The 24,444-nt window shown below is 47.9% G+C and overlaps 1 protein-coding gene across 1 annotated transcript; it reads left to right on the forward strand.

Annotated features, from left to right (window-relative positions):
- The first annotated feature begins 1,024 nt into the window (after positions 1-1,024).
- Pef1 (penta-EF hand domain containing 1) lies at positions 1,025-24,291 on the forward strand. The gene is made up of 5 exons (NM_001007651.1): positions 1,025-1,060; positions 17,452-17,749; positions 21,322-21,477; positions 21,905-22,048; positions 23,428-24,291. The coding sequence occupies exons 1-5, from the start codon at positions 1,037-1,039 to the stop codon at positions 23,655-23,657; spliced, it is 852 nt and encodes a 283-aa protein (NP_001007652.1). The 5' UTR covers positions 1,025-1,036; the 3' UTR covers positions 23,658-24,291.
- The last annotated feature ends 153 nt before the right edge of the window (positions 24,292-24,444 follow it).

The following is a 24,444-nucleotide window of genomic DNA, read 5'->3' on the forward strand; positions in this document are numbered from 1 at the left end:
GGATGAGGGATGTAACACGATCAGTACTGGGGGTTTGGAAAGAGCCTGGCTGGGTAACAGCTCAGAACTCTTTTTTATTTAAAAAGTATAGTGTTTTGGCGCCGTAGATACTGGGGACACAATTATAAATAAGCCAGACACAGTTCTTTGTCCACATGAGAGTTTCTGTCATTGTTTGCGGCAGGGCCTCATTATGCAGCCCTGGCTAGCCTGGAACTGTCTATGTAGATATGCTTGCTTCTGCCTGCTGAGACTAAAGGCATGTGTCACCATGCCCAGTCACATGGGACTGTAACTAATCAAATAAGCATGCAAACAAGTTTAGAACCTAAGCCCGGATGTTTGGTAATTTAGGAGCTGGGATTTGACCTACAGAGGGGTCTCTTGTTGAGACCTAGCCATCTACTAACACTGGTTCTAGGCCCTATTCTGCTGTGAACTCACTGTGAATTTAGGCAAATAAGTCATTGCCTTTCTGAGCCTCAGTTTCCCCATTTATAAAGAAAGAAGCGCCATGTCATCTTAATTTTCCTTCTACTTTGGCGGTATGACCTTTCTCCACCGTCCAAAGATCTGTTTAGCATCCAAGTTCTAAATGGCACCTGCATTCCAGGAGAGGGTTAGTTCCCAGTAGCCATGGCAATCGCCTAGGAGTTAAAAATAAAGCGATCACAAAAAGTGACGTAACTAACATGCGTCCGACTTGCCAGGTTATAATATGGCCACCGCAGAAACAACGGCCCTAGTCTCTCCATTAGATAACCAGATCTGACTAGGTCCGAGGTCTGCTCCAGGTCAAGAAAAACAAAACCAAACGCGCCACTACCGCCAACAACACTTCCGTACACTCCTACCGGACCCTCCATCTCTCCTGTTCCCCTGTTAGGTACCCACCCACCGCCTGTGACTTCCGTTTGTTAACCGGTAGATTGACAGCCTGGATGTCCAATTACAAGCGGAACTGACCCAAAGCCCAACGAGAGATGTTGAGAACAGGAAGTTCAGCCCACCACAATTGTATGACGTCATAACCGCCATGGCCAGCTATCCAGACGGGCAGGTGAGTTATAGGCCCCTGCGTCAATATCTGGGCTTTGTCTATAAATCCAATACCGCCCTTCTTTTTTGGCTCTTTCTCCCCACTTGATCCGCGCCCTTCCCACGCAGAGGTTCACCTGAACAATGCCCTGCGTGAGCGAGAAACGAGGACCAGTCCGTCGCGCTCGTTTTACGTCACCGAGGACCACTCAAGGGGTTGTCTGTCTTGCGCAAGCCTTGCTTTGGGGGTTTTGCACAGAATAGATCCGGGCTGGACTAGACCTGGATGCACATCTCAGGTCTCCAGTGGGGCGGAGTCCTCTGTGCTCTGGAGGCGTTTAAAGCTCTGTTTCCCTAGGAGTCTTTCTGGGCGTAGGCTAAAAACAGTTTTCCCGACTCACTCAGCACGTACTGCGACAGAATAATCAGGACAAACAGTGGTAGGTGGTGCCAGAAGTTAGATTACACCACTCACGGTAGTCCAGAGTCTTATTTCACAGGTAGGAAAAGTGAAACCCAGAGAAGATACGGAGTTTATCTAAGTTACCAGGTAGTTTGGCAGCAGAGCCAAGGTCATAACCTGGGTTGTCTGCAAATGCTTTTTCCTTACTTTCTAGTCTGCCTTGAACCAGCCGGGAACATTATTGCAGTGTGATTTTTATGGCCAGAATTAGGTGACAGTGTGGTGAAGTGGCTAAATACAGTTTTGAATTAAAAGTGGAACCATGTCTTTGCCGCGTTAGTTTTAAGTCGTTTTTCTGAACCAGTTTCCTCTTATAAAATGGATCAGTAGTAAAGTCCACCCCTCACAGAGTTATTAGGAAGAACGATGTGACTCTCGTAAGCCTATGCTATGCTATACAGGAAAGTGTAACATCAGTTTGTAGGGTTTTTCAAAGCAGACCCCACACTTCGAAATAATTTGGACCAAAGAATTGCCCTGATCACAGAGTAGTTTTAAGAGATTAATCTCATGTAAAGAAAGTGGAAGGCAAAAATCAAATGGGATATTTTCTTTCTTTTTTTAGAAAAAGAATTATTTATTATATATAAGTACACTGTAGCTGTCTTCAGACACACCAGAAGAGGGCATTGGATCTCATTACAGATGGTTATGAGCTACCATGTGGTTGCTGGGATTTGAACTCAGGACCTCTGGAAGAGCAGTCAGTGCTCTTAACCATCTCTCCCTCTCTCCAGCCCCGAAATGGGATATTTTCAAGCTTTGATTGACCATAGTCACAGACCAAAAGATGTTTAAAGCCCTGTGCAGTTCTTACAGCATTTCTTAAATTTTTTGTGTGTGTTGGGGGTGGTGGTGGCTACACATACACACACGAACGGGAACGGGTCTTGGGAAATCAAACATCTTGGACCTGGTAACAAGCTCCTTTGTCCACAGTGTCATCTTGCTGGCCCCTACACAGCAGTTGGGCCCCCATTGTGCCCATATGAAGACCCTGTAGGCACGCAGGGCCTACTCTCTTGACTTACACCTGTGGAGCAAACCCAGAGAGGCTTAAAGGTCACACCTAGCAAGGGAGGGTGAGGCCGGGGTTAGAGCTTTGGATTCCTTTTCTTGCACTCTCAGCAGAAGTGAGTAAAGAGGCCAGGGTGGGCTCAGAGTAGAAAGAAGCGCCACAGCCATGCTTCCCAGACCCCGTTCCACTTGCTGGCTTCTGTGAGATGCTAGTGGTTGCTGTTAATAGAGGAGGATTCTGTGGTTAGGCAAGCTTGGGAACTGCTCTGTTAATACAGCAAGGTGATGTTCACTATAAACCTTCCAGAAAGGCATAGAATATGTCTTAGCCAGGGAACTCCATTGGTTTGCATTATGTCTGCTCATTTTTTTGTGTGTTGGTGTTCCAGAGGAGCTCAGGTTGGGAAAACATTCCCATAGTACATATTTTTAGTGGCTGGTTTGTATCAGAATTACCCGAGAGCTTGTTTAAAGGACAGATTTGGGTCCTGTCTAAGATCTCTGAGCTTAGATGGCACAGATCCCACCCCCAATTGTGAGAGGGGGGTGTGTGCTTACCTGTGGGGGGTGTTGAGCATCTGGAAACCAAAGGCTGACAGTTGAGTAGCTGCTTCAGTTGTTCCCCAACTTATGTTTTGAGGCAACCTCTCACTAAACAGGGAACTCACTGAGCTCCATTACCTGGCCAGTGAGCTCGAGAGATTCCAGGGATCCTCACTGCCTCCGTCTTCCTGGGCATGCTTGGCCACATCTGGCTTTTTACTGAGGTGCTGACATCCATGCAAGTAGGTCATCTTGCTTGCATGGCAAACAGTATACCAATGGAGCTATCCTCCTGGCCCCAGTAATCTACGTTTTAAGTTCTGGGAATGATTCATATACACTAGAAGCAGTGGCAGACAGACCAGCTCTCCCCACTTAATAAGTGTTACATGCCCTTGGATTCATCCTTTAAGGGCTTGGGGCTTTAAGTCCCTTACCACGGAAAGAGAGAACTAGGACCCGTGGAAAGGGTACAGGAAGGGTGGGATGCAGCAGAGTATGGAGGGAGTTAGCTCTGCATGTCACTGGTGCATGGGCTGTGGCACAGTGGGACACTCGCTGCTATGCTGCCTGGGCGTGTTTAGGGCAGAATACTGAAAGGGAGCACTAGGAGAAAATGTCTGGAATAGAAGAAGAAAGGTAGCTTTTATCCCCACCTTCTATTGTCCGCCTCCTCATCCCAGGTGTTCTAAGAAAGGAAACCTGGTTGTTTGAAATCATGCAAAGGCTCAGGCAGTGCTACCTCCCTTCCACCCACTGGATAGTTCTGGAGGATTACAGCCGTTGGTGGGAGTCTCGGGTCCTGTAATTTTCCATTGCCTCCAGCCCAGGGTGCTCAAGAGCTGCCTTGGTGTTGGAGTAGCAAGAGTCAAGTACTGTTTGTTTCGGGGGGGGGGGGGGGGAGCCTGCTTGATGGAACTCAGTGCTTAAGAGTTTGGTTTCTGAGCCAGAGGGATTGTTTTGCATATCCCTACTTGGCCAACTTGCTTACAGAAATTTGTTGTAAAGACCCGAAGCTCAGTTTCCTGTTCTGTAGAATGGGGTCGTAGCAGTACCCACACCAGACTCACCAGAAGTGAGATAAGTGTCAAGTGGACATGTAGTAAATACTCTGCTTGAGAGAGGAGTGCAGAAATGTAGGCTGTTAAGTAGGAGTGCGTTTAAGGTGCTCGGGGCATACAGCAGGGCCAGCCCAGGGGTGGGGCAGGAACTATAAGCTGGGGGAAGACAAGAGTTCTAGTCCAGCCAAGGAAATGATTTTACAAAGACCAGGAAGCAAGACCGTACATTCCATAGTACATTTTTCTTACTGCCTTGTTTGTATCAGAATGCCTGAGCATGTGTTTAGAGAATAAGAAAGTCCAGCATTTGGGGAGCAGTTTTAAGATTAGTCTGGTTTTAATAATGAGGGGCCAGGAGACAAGAAAACAAGACCAGAAATAAAAGCAAGGGCCAAATCCCAAAGGGTCTTGTATGTCATTTTGAGGGGACTGATTGCCTCCCAAGAGTATTGAGGGAGGGGAGCTGGTGAAGGGTTTATAACATTTTTTGTCTCTCAGAGCTCTAACTATGGGGCCTTGAAAGCAGAGGTGGAAACGGGAGAGGATGAGGCAAGGGGGTAGGTTTCAGAGCTATAGAAACCCTCTTGACGAAATAGGACGATGACCTGGTAAAGGCTGCTGTGATAAGCTGTTGGAAGGAAGAGCTGAAAGAACACGTTTAATTCAAGTGACAGAGAAAGGAAGGAAAGGCCCTTGAGAGGTCGTCAAGGCTTTGATTTGTATGACTTGGTGGCAGGAGGTACTTGGAGATCAGAACAAAGCATACGGAGGGAGGGAAGGTCAGGAGGCTGTTGGGTATGTGGGTCTGCAGCTCATGGGGGATGAAACTGGAGAGAGATTTTGGAGTGTCAGCACAGAGGTGGTAATTAAAGTCTTGGGACAGCTCTTGGCTTGCTGTTCATTGGTTGCATGTCTCTGTCCTTTAAATATTTTAGGAGGCCCTGCTGGTGATTGCCAGACCATTTCTTGTGTCTTGTGGCTGTTTACTCTTAGCTCAGGCTCCTTCCTCTCCCATCAGGCACTTGAAAGGTAGCTCTGAGCAGGCAACCTCTTCCTTTCCTCATAAGGAGTCAGTATGTACCTGCTTTGATACCTTCGAGCCTCTCAAAGGCTTGGAGGTAGAAGAAGGAGCCCTTGTTGCTAAAAGCATGCAGGAATTTCTGAATCGGGAGGGTCTGAGCTCTCTTGTCACCTGCTGGAGTGCAATAGAGACCATTACTGTGAGGTTGAACTGAACTAGCTTGAGGTCTTGGTGCCACAGTGGAAAACGAATGGGATCTGGGGGGTCCTCTTTCCTGGGTGCTGAAAGATCACCTCCAGCCTTTCCCACTACCTGTGTCCAGTGGAAAGCCTGGAGACCTGGCATGTTAAGTTTAGCACAGCTCCTGGCACAGACGTGCTGGGCCCTCATGTGTGCAGGTGCTGTTTTGAGTCCATTTCTCATCTTAGCTGCATGATAAACTATACTAAACGTTGGGCATCTTCATTTTCTCTAAGGTGGGGTGCACACTTAGCTCTCAGGATCAGGGAACCAGCAAAAGCTGATTACCTTGCAGAGCCTCAAACCCCGAAAATTACCAAACATAGCCTATTTTCATCAGCTAGGACCTAGAGATAATTTTTCTGTGATGCTTCAGAAACCATGGTTACTAAACTCTTCTTGTCTTTTGCCCCCCACCCCCAGTTTATTTTTATGGGTCTGAAATGCCGCTGGAAAATGTCTGCAAAGGCTTGGGAGGGGAGCATGGAGTCAAAGATCTGGCTCTCATTTCTGGTTCAGACCTTAACTTGCAATTCGGTGACCCTGGGACCAACCCAAAGCCTTACACAAGCTTCCTCCCCAGCCTGTTGTGTCTTAGTTGATGGCTCTGCCTGGTTCATCATGTGCAAGCTGAACCCTGAGTCATTCTAGACATTTGGCTTCACCCCACCCCACCCCCTTCTCTTGCCTAATCCAATTAGTTGCCAAGTCATGTCTAGTCTACCTCTGAAATAGCTTCAGAATCCACCCGCTCTTTCCATCCCCGCGTCTGCTGTCTGGTTTCTGCCCCGCCTGCCCAGCACCCGGGCTGCTGTCCCTGACCCCAGCTCATCCTCCAAACACACATTGGCCGAGTCTCCAAACAAGGCTCACAGCACATCCCTCCTCCACTGGAAACCCTTCTGTGGTGCTCTGCCTTCTGCAGCGCAGCTCTGCAGAGTGCTGATTTGTTCACACGTGTATGGAGGTGTGCACATACCAGGCACTGTGCTGGGACTGCGGATGGTGGTGGTGGTGGTGGTGGTGATGGTGATGATGATGATGATGATGATGGTGGTGGTAGTAATGGTGGTAGTGGTGGTGGTGATAGTGGTGGTGGTGGTAGTGATGGTGGTGGTAGTGATGGTGGTGGTGGTGGTGGTGATGATGATGAAAGAAGCCCTGCCTGCCCTAGGGAACTTTCTGCTGGGTGAGGGAGACTTTGGGCAGGCACAGATAGCTCACCCACCTACTGAGACAGCAGAGTGGTGCTTGGTCAGGGAGGGTGTGAAGAACCTTCCTTTCTGGGTTCATGATGTGCTCTTGCCATTCCCTGCCCACACCATGCTCACTCATAAGTCTGCTTTGTCTGTCTGTGTGTACAGTGTCCCTCTGTCTGCCTGTGTGTACAGTGTCCCTCTGTCTTCTTTTGGTAGAGAATACCTCTGCGATAGATTAATTAATAAAAATAGATAAGTAATGCACATGCTTGCTTTTTATTTGGTTTGTGCTCTTCCAAACTGATGTAGGGATGGGACATGGGACACTCTGAGCCTCCAGAGCCCCTAGCTAGTAGTGCACAGAGGTGGACAAGAGAGGGAGTGTGTCCCTCTTCCAGGGACCTAGCTTCTGCCCCCGCTCCACATAGTCTAAGTGTGACTTCTCTGAATTCAGGTTTCCTTTCCTCTAGAGGGGCACTGTCATAGTTACTGCTTGCCAAGATCTAGTTCCACCAGGCTTCACAGGACGAGCCTCACTTCATTCCTGTAGCAGGCACTGTTAGCTGTTCTCCTGAGGTTTAGTGAAGGTGAGTCTCAGTGTGCTGATACCTTTTCCTAAAAATACCTCTTTCATTCAAAGAGAATGGACATTTTCCAGAACTAGCAGAGAAGTTAATATCCCTTGAGAGCAATAAAGCCTGGGTACTCTATCTGCTGTCCTACTATGTACTCAGCCTGTGTAAGGTTAACCTGCCTTTAAGAGAACTACATAACCAACCTTACCTGTCTTGGATTCCCCACGCAGTCAGCTTTTACAACCCAAGCTAAATGCAGGGCTTCATGGTTAGTTCTACACCCCATGCCCCTGACCCAGGCAATGCTGTGCACCACAGCCATTTGCAGCTGCAGTGCAAGGTTTTAAGCACTGTTCTGGGTCAGTGAAGTAACTTCTTCCTTGTAAAATCCTGCTAAAGTCTCTGTAGAAAAGTGTGCCTTAAGAACTGCAGGGTGATGTGAGCCTTTAATCCCAGCACTCAGGAGGCAGAGACAGACAGGATCTCTGAGTTTGAAGCCAGCCTGGTCTACAGAGTGAGTTCCAAGGCAGCCAGGCTACACAGAGAAACCCTGTCTCAAAACAAAACAAAAATGTCCTTCATTCCCTTCCTGAACCATTTTTTTTTTCTGTGCTGTTCAGTAAATAAAGGGCAAAGACCCCTATTTGAGTCCAACAGAAAACACTGGGAGAAGTGGGGACATCACAGTTGGGCTTTTGGTCCACTCAATCCAACAAGAATTGCCCCGTTCTCATTCCTTATTTGGTGAGGTGGTGGCGGCGGCGGCGGCGGTGGTGGTTCTGTTATTTGTTTTGAGGCAAGGCTTTTCTATATAGCCCTGGCTGTCCTGGAAGTCTCTGTAGACCAGGCTGGCCTCAAACTCACAGAGATCCCATCTGCCTCCTGCTCCTACGTGCTGGGATTCCAGGTGCATGTGTGCCCCCATACCTTACTCCTTACTGTGATAGTGATGAGGTGTGTGCCCCCAGTGTGACTGATTGGTCTAAACTCACATGAGCATCCGAAGAGCCCTAGGAAAAAGGGATTCTTAATTTTGGACAACTTGGTCCCCCAAACAGACAAGAGACAAATGGAATCTCCCCAAAGCTCCTTCCTTGTCTGCCTGCAGGATGGACAGATCCCAAGGACAAGGGAATAGGGCGTCTTAGATCGGCTAGGTTGGCAGGCAGGTCCCAGGCAGCACAGACACACCTGTGCTTACTCCTTTCTTTCTCTCTCATCTGCCCAGTGTGGCTCCACTTCTCAGTCAGTCACAGGAGCAAGCAGACTTTCCCAAAAGCCTGCTGCCTCTGTCTTCTCTCTCTGGCTCTCAGACAGCTCTTACTGTGGGGAATTTTGTCTCCTGAAACTCACAGGCATACAGAGCAATTGAAAACTTTACTTAAAGGGTTTGGAGCTAAAATGTCACTAAGACAGATTTATAAACTATAAGATATACTGTCTCTGCTATCCTAACCATAGGATACTCCTATGATTCAGAAGTCTTGGGAAAGAGTCGGTGACCAATTACATTGCTCTGTACAACTGGTTCAGCTAAAACATTTGATCCTTTGGAACCAGGTTGGGTTAGCCATACAGCTTTCCAAAAGAAAAAGAGGTGTCCCAGGGATGTCTCCTAGTGAATCTTTTACATCTTCACTGCCTCTGCCAACTGGTAATATCCACTGGTAATTATCCAGAACGACTTCAGATGGACCATAAAGAAGCATTATTTAGTGCCTGGAATAATCCTGTCTTCTGTACTTCCCAAAAGTCTGTTAAATGGAGGCTTTCACATGATCTTTGTGCTGCTGATGCTTGTCTTCCTTCCTTGATGCCACCCCACTAGAGTTCCCTCAGAACCACTGTGTTATAGTTACTGATTTGAAATACTGCCTTTTTTTTTTCACTGTTTCATCACACCCTGATATGAGTTTTCAGTGCCTACTGTGGTAAGCAGGCACCTATCTCACTTCCCATGAAAAGTACTTTGCCCAGCTGCCATTAGTAGGTATGCAATACCTACCGTGAATTCACCTATTAGACAAAACTGGCCTGATACATATCTCACTATGTGGGTGATATTCTAGTATGCCAGATCTGGCATGGCTACAGAAGGGATGGTGTGAAGTGAATCCTGCCCCTGGAATAGGGCCAACTGGATATGAGTCTTCTCAAGTGCTGACAGTTGCTGTAGGAGTAAGGCATATGTACGTATTTTACTTAATGTTCCTCCTTCAGGGAATGTTCCCTGCCAAAGTTATTGGGGAATCTTCTCCCTGCCAAGGTTAATGACTCCATAAGAATCTGAAACAGCACAAATCCCAGAGGCAATACTGTGTCTCATGTTCCCCAGCAAAATGATAATGCTATGACCTTCAGGATAGACCTTAAGGCTGTGGGAAAGAACTCTGAAAACATGAGTTCAAGAATACATAAGTTAGTGTGAGAACTTACAGGATTTCTCAACTGTGCAGGAAGCAGTGTGAATTGTATGAGGGGCTTCATGGAGCTGAAAGAACAGAGACAGCTGCACTAATGAGTCAGTTCAGAAGATGTTAAGAAAGGAGACATGATTTGTTGGTAGAGGAAAAAACCCTGGATAACAAGAGAAAAAGAAATAGTTAAAAACAAGGCCCAGATAGATGGTTGTATGATATTAGTGGTAAAATGGTGGTCTTCTCAGAAGATTGACAAGTTAGTATAGCAAGTTACACAGATCTTTCTTTTCATTTGCCTAAACATCCAGTACTACATTTTCTAAACACTCAGAGGATTCTATTTCTTACTAGTTATAGAACAAGTCCTACTGAACAGACAGACTTGATCTTTACAGACAGGTCCTCTAATGGTATAGCAGCTACAATTAAAAATGGAAAGTCCTTTTCAAAAAGGGTTGACTTTAAGTCAGCTCAAAAGGTTGAGGTAGCAGCTGTAATCTGGGCTTTTGAAATGAGTGAAAACTCCCCTATTAATGTTTATATAGAGTTATAATATGTGGCTAGGCTGTTTGCACATGTTGAAACAGATGTAATTAATGTAGATAAAAGTCAGATTAATGTGTTACTACAACACCTGCAAGACTTGGTCCAAAATAGGAATTTTTCTTATTTTATACCTCATATAAGGTCACATACTAATCTCCCTGTCTCTTGTCAGAAGAGAATCAGAATGCTGATTCCCTGACACAAATAATTATTCCTGTAGTTTAGATCCTGTACAACAGGCCCAAGCCTCTCACACTTTACATCATCAGAATTCCCAGGTGCTGAGATAGCAGGTCAGCTAACCCAGGAAGCTGCAAGGCAGAATGTAAGAAAATGTCCAGCTGCCCCACCATCATGTTACTTTACCCATGGACTGAATCCTTGAGGTCTAAAGCCTGGCTCTTTATGGCAAATGGTCTGACTTATGTTCCTTCCTTTGGAAGACTTACATATGTTCATGTCTTTGGGGATACCCGTTCCCATGTAATTATGGCTTCTGCCAGGACAGGAAGGCTGTTAAGGATGGGATACAACATAGGCACTATTGCTTTTCTTAACCTTGGATTTCCTCTGTATATAAAGACAGATTATATTCCTGCTTATACAGGCAGAGCCTTAAGCTGGCTGTGTAACCTTCTGTATTACTCATACTATGGGAATTCCCTATAATCCGAAAGGACAGGCAGTTGTCAAGAGATCCCATCAGATGCTAAAATCTCAACTTATAAAATTGCAGGAAGGAGAATTCAAATACTATTCTCCATCACATTTTGAATCATGCCCATTTACTTTAAATTATCTCAAAAATTTAAAGGCCTAAAGCCCTATGAAACACCCATTGGTCTGTAAGGTCAGGGACACCCTGCCTATGGTAAAATGGAGAGACTTGTTAAGGTAAGAATGGAAAGGCCTGGGTGTCCTTTTGACATCTCATCGAGGCTATGCTTGTGTTTTTCCCAAAGATGCTAAAACCTAGTCTGAGTCCCTAATAGACTCAGCAGACCCTGAACTGTGCCTGCCCACTTCAAGGCCAGGAGGCAACACCAGAGAGAGAAGAGACAGATGGCTCTGCTTCCTGTGAAGATGCAATTTCACAAGCAGTCATCAAAAATGATGCAGATAGAAATCCCTGACTCTTCTGATAAAACGAAGGAGATCCTGGAAGTTCTCAGTCATGTCCTGCTGGCTGGCGGGGAAAGACCCACTCCTCGGGAGAGACCCACTTGCTCCGAGTGCAGCATCTGCATGCGATAATATCATTCCACCTTGGGTTCAAATCTTTGACCCCAAGTTCAGAAGCTCCATGGCAGCTAATCACCTGCCCTCTACTGCTCAAAATCCGATTTTGGCTATGCTTGCTTCTCCTTTGGTGTGGGAGGCAGGGTGCCTTGTATTTGCTGTTTGCTTGTCTCTTCCCATTGGCAGGGCTCAGCCTTCAGCTGCTTATTGAGCTTATTTTCCTGCTGCCGATGGTTCATCCCACTTCCTGGCCGTATGCTCTTATTAAGGTCACCACTTTGTACCAGTGTGCTGGGTGTGTGTGTTCGGGGGGCCGGGGTCTAGTTCTTAACTAGAAAGACAAATGATAATTTTACTTAGGACAGCCAGTCTGACTCCTTGCCAGTTTGATTTTCCACTGGGATGGCTGTGCAGAGAAGCTTTCTCTTCAAGAACATTCATTGATTGCTGATTCTCCCTCTCTGCCGGTCCAGACAAGAGGTGATGGTGCCCATCAAGATAGCAGGGATGTGTGTTTTTTTGCTTTTTTTTTTTTTTTGGAGCTGAGGACCGAACCCAGGGCCTTGCACTTGCTAGGCAAGTGCTCTACCACTGGGCTAAATCCCCAACCCGGGATGTGTGTTTTTTAAAACTATTCCTGCCAAAGCTTTATAATGTCACTTATTACTATACAGGAACTTATCCTCTTCCCCTAAGCTTCTCCTTGTCAGCCAACTGAGGATTTAGAATCTGTTGGGAAAGAGTTCCTAAGGAAAGATATCCTCTATGGTTTGGTTTTGGCTTTAAGGCTAAAACTGTACATTACTTCCCTTATAATATAACAGCTTTTAAGCTCCTGGGTTGGTTTGTCCGCAGTCCAGAGCACAATTATAAGACTCAACTGGATGGTAGTAAATACACTAATGAAAAGCCTTCCTTGTCCAAAGACATAGCCAGTGAGTGCCTGGTATCCTCCAGGCAGGGCCTTACCCACGGTGCAGCTACATTTGCTCAGGAGAGATTACCCTTCTCAACCAGATTTGTTTAGGCTGTTTGCTGCCACACATAAGCTAACTCTTTGCTTCCTCAAGGTGCCAATAAGCAAACCTCAGCCCCGAGTCACAGCACCTTTCTCTACTATCAAGGAATGGGAAACCTGAAGCTCGTGCAGTCAGTCCACAGCTCCTATCTATTAGATGCGCAGACTTTTATCCAAAGATGTCTACGTTATACTTAGACAACCTCCATATGTTTTATTGCTTGTTAATGTTACTGGCTCGTGGTTCTCCAACCCTGGGATAGAGGCTTTGCATAAGGATAATTTGGCTCTCAAGGGGTCGAAAAGATTTGTTGCAGCCTTGATATTGGGGACCACAGCTTTAATAGGTGTGATTTCTAGGTTTGCCTTATCCACTGCATCCTTGGTTAAAGAGATTCACACAGCACATCATGTAGAACAATTACCCAAAAATGTGTCAGTACTCAGGATTCAGGAGAATATTGGCAAGGAACTTCAGGATAGGCTTAGTGCTCTAGAGGAAGCAGTTCTGTTTATGGGAAATCAAATTTAAAATTTTAAGATCAGGCTCTCAATGCAAAGCCATTCACTGTTCATTGGTCTGTGTAACACCCTTGGGATCTAGTTCCTCTGAACATGACTGGTCTAAAATTCAGTCTCACTTAAAGGGTGTTTGGAACAATTCTAGTTTGGCTTTGGATACAGACTCCCTATATAATGAGATCATGGATATTAGTAAATCTAGAGTGGGACCCACTTCTATTAAGGAAGTGTCTGCAGCCTTTTTCTCTGCTGTCCATGAGTTTACTTCTTCATCTTCCTGGACAACTTTGCTGATGATTGGAGGAATCAAAGTTAGTTTATTCTTACTGGTTTTGTTTCACATTCTAATCTACATCAAGCAAGTTAAGTACTTAATAACCACACTCATAATCAGTGTTCACACTCTTGAATTGAAACGGGAAAGGGGAGATACCAGGTCTGGCATGGATGCAGAAGGGACGGTGTGACATGGTTCCTGTCCCAGGAGCAGGGCCAAGTGGACATGGGTTTTCTCAAGTACTGACAGTTACTGTAGGAATAAGGCTTCTTTGCATGATAATGTATATATTTTACTTCATGTTCCTCCTTCAGGGAATGTTCCCTGCCAAGATTAATGACGCCATAACAATCTGAAACAGCACAAATCCCAGAAGCAATACTGTGTCTTATGTTCCCCAGCAAAATGATAATGCTGTGACCTTCAGGATAGACCTTAAGGCTGTGGGAAAGAACTCTGAAAACATGAGTTCAAGAATACATGAGTTAGGGGTTGGGGATTTAGCTCAGTGATAAAGCACTTGCCTAGCAAGCGGAAGGCCCTGGGTTCGGTCCTCAGCTCCAAAAAAAAAAAAAAAAAAAGAATACAAAGAATACATAAGTTAGTGTAAGGACTGTTCTTTACAGGATTTCTCAACTGTGTAGAATATAAGGATGCAGTGTGAATTGTATGAGGGGCTTCATGGACCTGAAAGAACAGAGACAGCTACAGTAATGAGTCAGTCCAGAAGATGTTAAGGAAGGAGACATGTTTTGATGAATAGAGGAAAAAACCTGAATAATGAGAGAAAGTAATAGTTAAAAACAAGGCTCAAATAGATGGTTATATATTAGTGGTAAGATGCTTGTCTTCTCCACAGAAGTCATCAACAACCAAATTTGATCCAGATATTCTACTAAAAATTATAAAAAGAAACCTTAATGCTGGTTGCGTCAGCACAAACAACTCACTAAACTAAATACAAAATATATGGCTCAAGTAATAAAAGGGCACCAGGAAGTGAAAGAACTGAATCCTGTGTCCGAGAAGGTAGATTTACAGAGTGGTGACATCAGGGCAAGATCTCGCCACGCTAACTTATTGTTTGTGTTTACAGTTGAACAAGGAATAGTTTGGGCTTTTATTCTGGAATAAACTAACATCCAGAAATAGAGCACACTTGTGATCCAGATCTTGAGGTTGGAAAACAGGCTTTTGGTTTGGATCATAAGGAACAGTGGCCCAGGCATGGTGGTGCACACTTTTAATCCAGGAAACAAGAGCAAGCAGGTCTCTGAGTTCAAGTCCAGCTTGGGACAGAGCAAGTTCTAGAAAAGCTTAGGTCCAGGCATGGTGGTACACGCCTTTAATCCCAGCATTCAGGAGACAGAACCATTCAGATCTCTAAGTTCAAGGTCTATCTACAGAGCAAGTTCTAGGTCAGCCAAGCTTAGACAGTGAAAGAGTTGGGAAGCAGAAAGCTAACTCTCACATAAAAATTGTCTCTATGTCTAGAGTTGGCAATCATAAACATTGCGCCCAGTGAACCACATAGGACTTGCTATGTTTTTTTTTTTTTTTCTTTTTTTCGGAGCTGGGGACCGAACCCAGGGCCTTGCGTTTGCTAGGCAAGTGCTCTACCACTGAGCTAAATCCCCAACCCCTTGCTATGTTTTAAAAATGTATACTTGCTGTCTTTTTCTAAGTGTCAAGGGACTAAGGTCATAAAATGCTATTTAGTGGGATAATCAAAACCTGGGATAAATGATTGAACTGATAAACAACCCCTAAGGGAGTAGCTTATATGATCAAAAAGATGGGGCTTTGGCTGCATGAGGAGATATCTCTAGCAGAGCACAGAGCTGTCGGCCTGCACCCATCATTGACTCCATTCACCCCTTCCTCAGGTCCCTCTCCCAAGTCCAGGCTGGCCTTTGGCACCACTAGCCTACCCTATTAAAGATATAAATCTGGTTTTAAAGAATTTACAAACTTCAATACAAACCTTTGTTCATTTATAGCTTGCCCGAGCCAAGTCTGGCTAGATGTTCCATTACAGCTAACGGTTTGAGTCCTGGAACAAGGACAGCTCTTCTGAAGATGCTTAGATTCACCCTTCTCTGTCTGTCTTAAACGCTCCCATTTCCCTCGCAGTCATGAACTGTGGTTTCTTTCTACTATACCTAACTTTTTCTCTCCCAAAACAACAGAGTGACTCTTATTTTTTTAATTATTATTTTTATTTTATGTGCATTGGCATTTTGTCTGTATGAGGGTGTCAGATCTTAGAGTTATAGACAGTTGCGTGTAGGTTGATGTATTATGCAAGTGAGGGCTGGCACAGGTTAGATCAAGGCCATGACTGGACAGTAAAAGAATAAGACAGGGACAAAGTTTTTGTAGGGAGAGAAGGAGAAGAAGGAGAGGGAGAATGAATCAAGATGGAGATAGGGAAGGATGACCCAGATCCGGATGGTCCTGAATTGCCCAGTAGCTGGGATGGATTTCTGTAGGCAAATTTATCTTATCTATGTGGGCAGCTTATATCCTTAATCAATTGGTTGTGAGTTTATTGTGTGGATGTATTGTAGATTGAGATTTTAACATATAAATCTAATTGTTAGACTACAAGTTTTTAGACCTTTGATTTACTGAACTACAGGGGATGTGAACAAAGTTCCCAGGGGGCAGAGAGAAAACCTGTCTCAGTTGTAGAAGCCATGCTAGGCCATACAATGCCTAAGGCTAGCGTGGTGTGACTAGAAGGGCCCACGGAACACAATGTGTGTGTCAGGCATGGTAACAACCTGCCCAGGGGACAGCGTGAGATGGAACTGGTAGCCGCTCATCTTTTATGTAATTCTTACCGCAATAATTATGAGCTGCCATGTGGGTACTGGGAATTGAACCCGTGTCTGCCGGAAGAGGAAGCAGTCAGTGCTCTTAACTAACCACTGAGCCATCTCTCCAGCAGAGGGACTCTTCCTTAACTGCACGGACCCAGAGCTATCCAACTCACTGGACAAGCCCTTGATATTTTTATCCTTCTGGATCTGAAAATAATTTCAGTTTCCTTTCACAAGCCTCAGAAGAAGTTAATTTTTTTGGTGGGGGGGGGGTCATGGCTTGAATATTCCTGGCCCAGGGTGTGGTACTATTAGGAGGCGTGACCTTGTTGGAGCAGGTGTGTCACTGTGGGTGTGGGCTTTAAAACCCCAGTCCTAGCTGCCTGGAAGTCAGTGTTCTGCTAGCCTTCAGATGAAGGTGTAGAGCTCTCAGGTCCTCCTGCACCATGCCTGCCTGGACACTGCCATGCTCCTGCCTTGATGATAATGGACTGAACCTCTGAGCCTGTAAGCCAGCCCCAATTATTCTTTTTAAAAGAGTTGCTTTGGTCGTGGTGTCTGTTCACAGCAGTAAAACCTTAACTAAGGCGGGGTGGGGGAGTGGGTCAAAACTCCTTTCATGCTCTCCTATAAAGACTCTATAGAGTTCTGTTATTTCATGTGTACTTTCTCCAAAAAGTACACATCCTGTCTCTAATACACTGTTTTTTGTTAGGGTATCACAAAAGACAGAGGGAGAGAGAGAGTGGAGGATTCATACTTGGGTTATATCTTGTTTAACCACTCCAAGAGGAAGTCATTTCATCTCCTTCCTCAATGCATTAGTGAGGAGAGTTAGTGGGGGCCAAACCGGAACTGTGTGGTGTTTGGTCATTGTCCCTAATGCCCTGGGGATAGACTCCATGTCTGCTCAAAGACACGAGGATAGGGAATATCCATGCATTGTCAGCTAACAAGGTAAGGAAGGGCTGCTGTGCAGGGTCCATGCTGTGCTTACGTCACTGGTGACTGATGAGGGCCAGGCTGTGGGGCAGAGACCTGACTTGTGCTTTGAGTTCCTGCGAGTAGAGGTGGAAGTCCCAAAGGCTGAGCATTCTGCTTGACTCTTCACCTGTTCGGATGAGCATTTACTGAGCATCCACTGTATACTGAAAGGTAGGGATAAAGCCACAAGCCAGGTGTGATGCCAGACCTTGTAGGACCTTTGATGTGCAGGAACGAGGAAGTCAGGAGGACAAAATTCCACCCTAGACTCTGTATGCCCTTGGCATGACCTCGAGTGACTGGTCGCTTCCCTGGAAGCCTCAAGGCCACCTGAGCAAAGAGCTGAAAGTCCAACGTCACCTGTAGAATCAGTCATAAGGACGACTGTGTGGGTGCTCTGTAGCTGTAAAGTGCTGTGCTGTCGTTTCATTTGTCATCCTGCTCCTGTCTGTTCTTCCTACAGAGTTACCCAGGAGCTGCAGGACAGGTACCTGGACCACACCCCGGTGGCTACTATCCTGGACCTCCCCATGGTGGGGGCCAGTATGGCAGTGGATTCCCCCCTGGTGGTTACGGAGCTCCTGCCCCTGGAGGACCCTATGGCTACCCCAGTGCTGGAGGAACCCCCTCTGGAACTCCAGGCGGACCATATGGCGGTGGACCTCCAGGAGGCCCCTATGGTGGTGGACCTCCAGGAGGCCCCTATGGTCAGGCACATCCAAGTCCCTATGGTACCCAGCCGCCTGGACCTTATGGACAGGGTAAGTAGAATCTCCAGCTCCATATCCCAGTCCTGGAACCCAGACCTGGTCTAAGCTTTCCACGTCCCATCCTTATCCTTCCTGTAGATGTGCAAGTATCCCGGCCTCTGGCACCACAGCCCCTCCCTTCCTGCTCCGTCCGCACTGGCAGAATGTGAAGTTCATCAGTTAGCTTTTTAGGGCTGACATCTCCAATATCCTCTTGGCTTTCAGCAAGCATTTCTGTTGCTTGTTCACTCTCACAAGTGTGTCAGCGGCTAAGCTTCTGCTTCAGTGTCTTCATTCTGGGATCAGGGCTAACGGAGCATCCCATTTGGGGGACATGTTGTCCTTAGGGTAGAGAAAAAGAGCAAGAAGCTAGCAGGGCTGGGGACCTCATAAGACTCTTCTCAGAAGGACTCCTGTTCTTTTCCCTGAAGCATATGCCACTGTCAGGTTGACCCCAGGAGGAGATGGTGCCCCTCTCATGGGGAGATCCTTAGGCTAACAGGCAGTGGGTGGGGCGTACAGTGCTTAGACTGGGAAGGGGGCTCAGCAGATAACCTGGCCACAGCAATGTTGTCCACAAGAGAAGAAACTCCATTACTGAGGGAGGGGGACTGACCTCATCTGTAGGAAGGAAAGATGGTGTCATCGATGAAAGCTTAGCTTTAAAGGTCAGACACTTGCTGACCTGACCAGGTGGCCTTTTTAAACCTCAGTGAAATAGGGACAGTGCTACAGCCCACCTCTCAGGCTGTGTTAAATGTGAAGCATCAGCTTACTTAGTACTGGGCATAGCATCTGGGTTTAATGGACGGACGGACGGCATTCTGTGAGAGGACTCGTTATATGGCTGAATAGTATTGGCATTTACTGGGATGGTAGCTGTGGAAAATAAGGGGAAGGAAGACGAAGTGGGCAGAGATTGAAGAGCAGGGGTTGCCGGGGAGGGGGTGCTGTCCTTGCTTTTCCAGGACTCACTTTAGCGAGCTCCTTCCCAGAGTGGCTATTCTCAGGAGGCTAAACACCAACCAGGCAGCCTGGAACTGCCTGGGCCCTGTGAGAAGGGGCTCCAGGGAATGTTGTGCTTAGGAAGCAAGCCGAGCTGAGTGGATGTACCCAGGCAGGTAGTCCCGAGGGAGATACCCAAACCTCTGGGGTTCTGGGCACTGCCAGCAGTGGCATTTATCTTCTCAGAGCCAAGCTCTGGCTGTTAGCTTTCAGCTCAGCAGCTCTGCACTGATTTCCATATCCTCCAAAACACTGTGTCTGAGCTCATAGAAAGTCAGAGGGCTGAGGAGCCCTGACCCAAGCAAGCCTGCTCCCCAGGGAGCAAGAGTGGTGGTAATCTCTAGGGCAGGGGAGGAAAGGCCAGACATGGGTCACATGCTCAGCCTCCCCCTTTGCTGCTTCCTCTCATTGGCTGCATTGCTCCTCTCCGGGTAGCCAGCGGCTCTGGGGAATGGCACTGATGCTCACTCACTTGCCTCAAAGCCCTGGGAAGTTCCCCTCCAGGGTAGAGGATTACTGTTGTAGAGGACAGTCCTGGCCATCAGAGGTGCTCACCTGCCATCAGCCCTTGCCTTCCCTCCAGCAGAGACTGTTCAGAGTGCCGAGCACACACCCTGAGCCTTCCCCTCCTTCCCCCTCCTCCACAGCTCCTCACCCCTTCATGTACAGCTGAAATAACCCTTCTCGGAAGCCGTCTCTCCCTCCCACTCCAGTCTTTGCTGTGGACTTAGTTTTGCTGTTGTCTCGTGTAATTTATTCCTGCCGCCGCCCTTGGACATGGTTCATATAAATATGAAAGTTGGGGTTGGGGATTTAGCTTAGTGGTAGAGTGCTAAGGCCCTGGGTTCGGTCCCCAGCTCCAAAAAAAAAAAAGGAAGTTGGCATTCAAAGAGATAACTTATTTCACCTGAAATTACACAGCTAGTAAAACCAGTCAGGACTTGAATCTAAAGCCAAGTGAGCTCTTCTGTTGAAGCACATAACGATAGTTGTCACAGAAACTAGCTGCCAGTGGTGGTGGCTGTCCTTCCCCAGTGACCCTGCTTGTTCCAGTTTGGTTTCTGTTCTGATGAACACCATGACCAAAGGCAGCTTAGAGGAAGGAAGGGTTTATTTGGTCCATCCCTGACGGCAAGTTTAAAGCAGAAACCAAGGAGGAGAGCTGGTACTGCCTAGACTTTGCCCTGCTCTATGTTCAGCTAGCTTCTCTGTTCAGCACAGGCCCACCAGGCCAGGGATGACACCGCCCACAGTGGGCTTCTCTATCAACCAGCAAGAAGACCATGTCCCACCGACATGCCCCAGGCTAGGCTTAAAGGCAATTGCTTGCCTCAAAACCAGTACCATAAATGGGCCCAGGACTTCACAGAACCTGCTGCCCATGGAATTCCAGAAAGTGAGCCCTAGTTTCAGAAAGGCAGTCTGACTTCTTTCCCACCCTGCAATTTCAAAAACATTTATCCAGAAAAAAAGAGTGTCTGGGCCTGGCTTCATGAGACCCTCCTGTCCCTACCCTCCACTGCCAAAGCTGATTCTTAGACCCTGTTTGGCAGGCGCGTTTTCCTCACCCTCAGATGCTGAGCTGCGGGGTTTGGAGGCCCTAGCCTCACAGACCAGTAAGTGTGCAAAGTCTGCTCTTGCCACTTGTGGTCACACTAAGTGTCCTTTGTTTCCCTCCACTGACTTGTTTCTTAGCTCTGGTCTGGGCGGTTCTCAGTTGAGGCCCCTCTACCTCCAGTCAACAGTAGACACTAGCTAGTGCACTGTTGTTTTAAGTGGGCAAGCCTGCCTAGGCTTCCTCTACTAAATCTTCATCTTCAGTCAGGCAACCTTTCCTCTGGCCTCTCCTGGGTCTGCCCTCCACACTGCGCATGTCTGTTTCAGATACTATCCTTCTTGTGTGAAGAAACCCCTTGTGTGGCCTGTCAACCCTGCTTCACTGGGACAGCCTGACTCTGCTTCCCTTTGTCCCTTAAGCATTTCACAGAGCTTTCTCCATGTGTTGGGGGCGGGGTGTAAATAGCCGAGAAGCTGCTGTAACAGTACACAAAGCGTTGCAGGACCGTGCTTTAGACATCAACTGCAGGAGGCATAGAGGACGGGTAGTGAGGCCTTGTGGGTAGGCATTTGAGATTTCTTTCTGTTGCTATGGCAAAACTCTGATTAGGGGAGGAAGAGGTTTACTTGAGCTTATAGGCTGTAGTCCATCATTGAGAAGTCAGGACGAGAACTAGGAAGCAGGAACCCGGAAAAACACTGTTTGCTGGCCCCCTTGCAGCCTTATACTTTCCGAGTGGTCTTAAACAAGCCAGGACCACCTACCCAGAGAATGGTGCCAGCCACACATTGGACCTCCCCTATCAGGTAACAGTTAGGACAGCCCCCGAAGGCTAGTCTGATCTGGCAATTCAACCCTTCAGTTGGACTCCTTTCTCAGATGACCCCAGGCTGTGTCAAGTTGGCGATTAAAGCTAACTAGAACACAAGGGGAAACCTGCAGCCAAAGGAGGTTCTCAGAATGGCTCGGAGCATTTCTTTGACCTGGGTCTGACTACCATGGTTCACATCCCTTTCTCCAGGTGGCGTCCCCCCCAATGTCGATCCTGAGGCCTACTCCTGGTTCCAGTCAGTGGATGCCGACCACAGTGGCTATATCTCACTCAAGGAGCTGAAGCAGGCCCTGGTCAACTCCAACTGGTCCTCATTCAATGATGAGACGTGCCTCATGATGATAAGTGAGTTCCACACGGACTTCTCAAGCAGGCTTGAGGCAGGTCAACACTGCCTGACAGTTGGCAGAGGTGTGCAGTCTGAAGAGAAGTATAGCTAAGGGGGAGCTTGGGTTCAAGATGCACTTTCCTTTCTTGGATCGTCATCAATTAGGTTGCTAAGTTACAGGCTGGTCCAGTTTCCCATTCTGCAGGTAGACCCTCTCTTCCCGGGTAAGAAACTATAGGCAAGGGGTCAGCATGGAACCAAGTCTTAGAGCTAAGCCACCAGCCCTGCAGAATCTGGATGGGACAGGGCTGAGTGGCCAGGGAGAAGGCTGGTCCTGAGACTTGGGCACAGGGCTTTGCTTCAGCCTGGGAGAAGGGCTTCCTCAGTGGTCCCTTGGCCCTCAGTCTTGAAGCCTTCCTTCCTCCTTCCCCTCCTCCCACTCAGACATGTTTGACAAGACCAAGACTGGCCGAATTGATGTCGTCGGCTTCTCAGCCTTATGGAAGTTCCTCCAGCAGTGGAAGAACCTCTTTCAGCAGTATGACCGGGACCACTCGGGATCCATCAGCTCCACAGAGCTGCAGCAAGGTGAGGGCACAGTGGGCACAGGGGCTGCGGCACAGCTCGGCCTCTCTTCATTTCTTAAAACGCTGTGAAGGGTTCCTCTGTCGGTGCCCTACCTGCCTGTACCACCCATTCCACTGTTCTGTACCTGGATGGGGCCTTGAGCCAAGCTCTGGGGTCAGACAACAGTGGTCTGCATCTGCTGGGCTTCCTGGCGGCAGGACTCCAGACACTGCTGAGTGGAACAGTCAGTCCCTCCTGCATCGGAGAGATGGAACCCTGGAGAGCAGTGCGGCTCTTTCTTGTCTCAGCATGCCGCATGGGAAGAGCTCTGTCTGAGCTCACTTCTGTTGTTGTTTGGCCAGAGGCCATTAATTTTCAACCCAAACCAGAGCCTTCTCAGAGCTGCAGTGGGTGAGAGGACTCTGTAGGTCACACCCAAAGCCTGGGTCAGATAGCTAATGTGGCTACAAGCACCCAGTGGGAAGGGGGCTGCCCAGAGAGTCCAGGCCATGCATTTCATTCAGACCGAAATCTGTGGTTGGGATGAGCACGCCATGCCTGCCCCTGCTAGAAGGGAAGGGTGGTCAGTACTGATCGCTCCCTCGCCAGCTTCTTTCATGGATGTTGGTGAAGTCATAGCCACAACAGAATCATGTCTGCCATGCCCCAGGCACTGATGTGCATTGCACTGGGTTCCTGACAGCCATCTTGCTGGGGGCTCGGTCCTGTTTGCCACTCCACACAGACTGGGGAAGGATCCCTTCTGCTTTCCCTTTTATAAGCGGCAAAACTGAAGCGGAGTTCCTTGCTCAGGGGCTCCCACTCCAGGGAGCTCAGATGGCTTCTAGGCAGACAAGGAATGCAGAAGAGGCAGGAGGCATCGCAGTGGAGACAGGAAGTGGCATGCAGACTGTGGCCTCATAGGGGGATGTGTGCGAGCAAGGCACTGTGCCAAGTGTCTTCATGATTGCCTTTAATCCTTATTAGAGCACAGGTTAAGTATCATTCCTGCATGAATGGCAGTAAGGGGCTAGTGAGGTAAGCAGGGGACCAAGACCCGCTTGCCTCCAGAACAGCTGTGCTCAGTAGCCCCCTCTGATGTCAGCTCATTCAGGGGTGGTGAGTGGTGTACACTTCCTTCTCTAGAACAAATGCACCAGATGGTCACAGGTAGACCACTGGCTTCTCTGGACTCTCACGAACCTTGAGAGTGAAGAGATGGGAGGTGGGGCCCATCCAGAGAAAGCGCCTGTGCTCCTGACATCTGACTGGCTTCCCAAGACCTCTCTGTCTTCATGTTTCTGAGCTGCTCCCCGAGGTCCCCTGATTTGCTGTGCTGTAGTGCTCCAGTTCCTATGAAGGGCTCACATCAGGCCTCTTCTTGTGCCCTTCCTCTCCAGCGCTGTCCCAGATGGGCTACAACCTGAGCCCTCAGTTCACGCAGCTCCTGGTTTCCCGATACTGTACGCGCTCTGCCATTCCCGCCATGCAGCTGGACTGCTTCATCAAGGTGTGTACCCAGCTTCAGGTGTTGACTGAGGCCTTCCGGGAGAAGGATACGGCTGTACAGGGCAACATCCGGCTCAGCTTTGAGGACTTTGTCACCATGACGGCTTCAAGGATGCTATGACCCAGCCTGCCTAAAGGGTGTGGAGCACACCAGGGGATGTGGGCCTCTCCTTTCCTCCTCTCCTAGCAAAAAGTGTTTCCTGGCCTGAGCTAGGAAGGACAGAGGTTGGCTATCCTGGGCTGTGGAGTGGCATGGCCCTGGAGTAGGGGCCCTAGAGTAGCAATGGGTTAGTGTCTGGTCAGCTGTCCTGGCCTCTGGCCTTCCCCCCTTCTCCCTGATGCCAGTGCTAAGTGCTCCTTGGCTGGCCTACCTGTCATCTCTCACTGACCACCAGGTCAGAAGAGCCCAGTTTCTGCACAGTGGAGTCAGACTGAGCGGGAGGGAGATTTGCTGGGACCAGAGCCTGGGATTCTTCAGCTCCCTCAAGCCTTGTATCTTAACATTAATTTTCCTGAAGCTTTGCCTGAGCAAGAAGCTTGGGCATTCTGCCATCTTGGCCATATCTGATGAGGCTCATGACCTCCAAAACTCGGACCCCTCGCTGGCCTGCCACGTTCTACTCAGCTTCCCTCCCCAGGGGCATTGTCACATCCTACTGCCAATGTTGTTTCTAATTTGCTTTTTTTTTCTTTCCCATTTGGGGCCAAAAGTCCAGGAAACTGTAAGAGTCAATAAAAGACTGCAGTCCCATGTTTCCCACCGTGATGCCTTGGCTATGTGTTCATCCAGCCATCCACTCCCTCACTGTGGAGGCCTCCACTGCTTACCAAGCCATGCGAACGAAGCCGTGTTAGGGGCCTTAGTGACCGTCTTGTTTGCCAAAGTGAAGTCTAGGATCTTCCCAAAA

Source organism: Rattus norvegicus, chromosome 5 (assembly GCF_036323735.1).
Source record: "Rattus norvegicus strain BN/NHsdMcwi chromosome 5, GRCr8, whole genome shotgun sequence".
Lineage (NCBI taxonomy): Eukaryota > Metazoa > Chordata > Mammalia > Rodentia > Muridae > Rattus > Rattus norvegicus.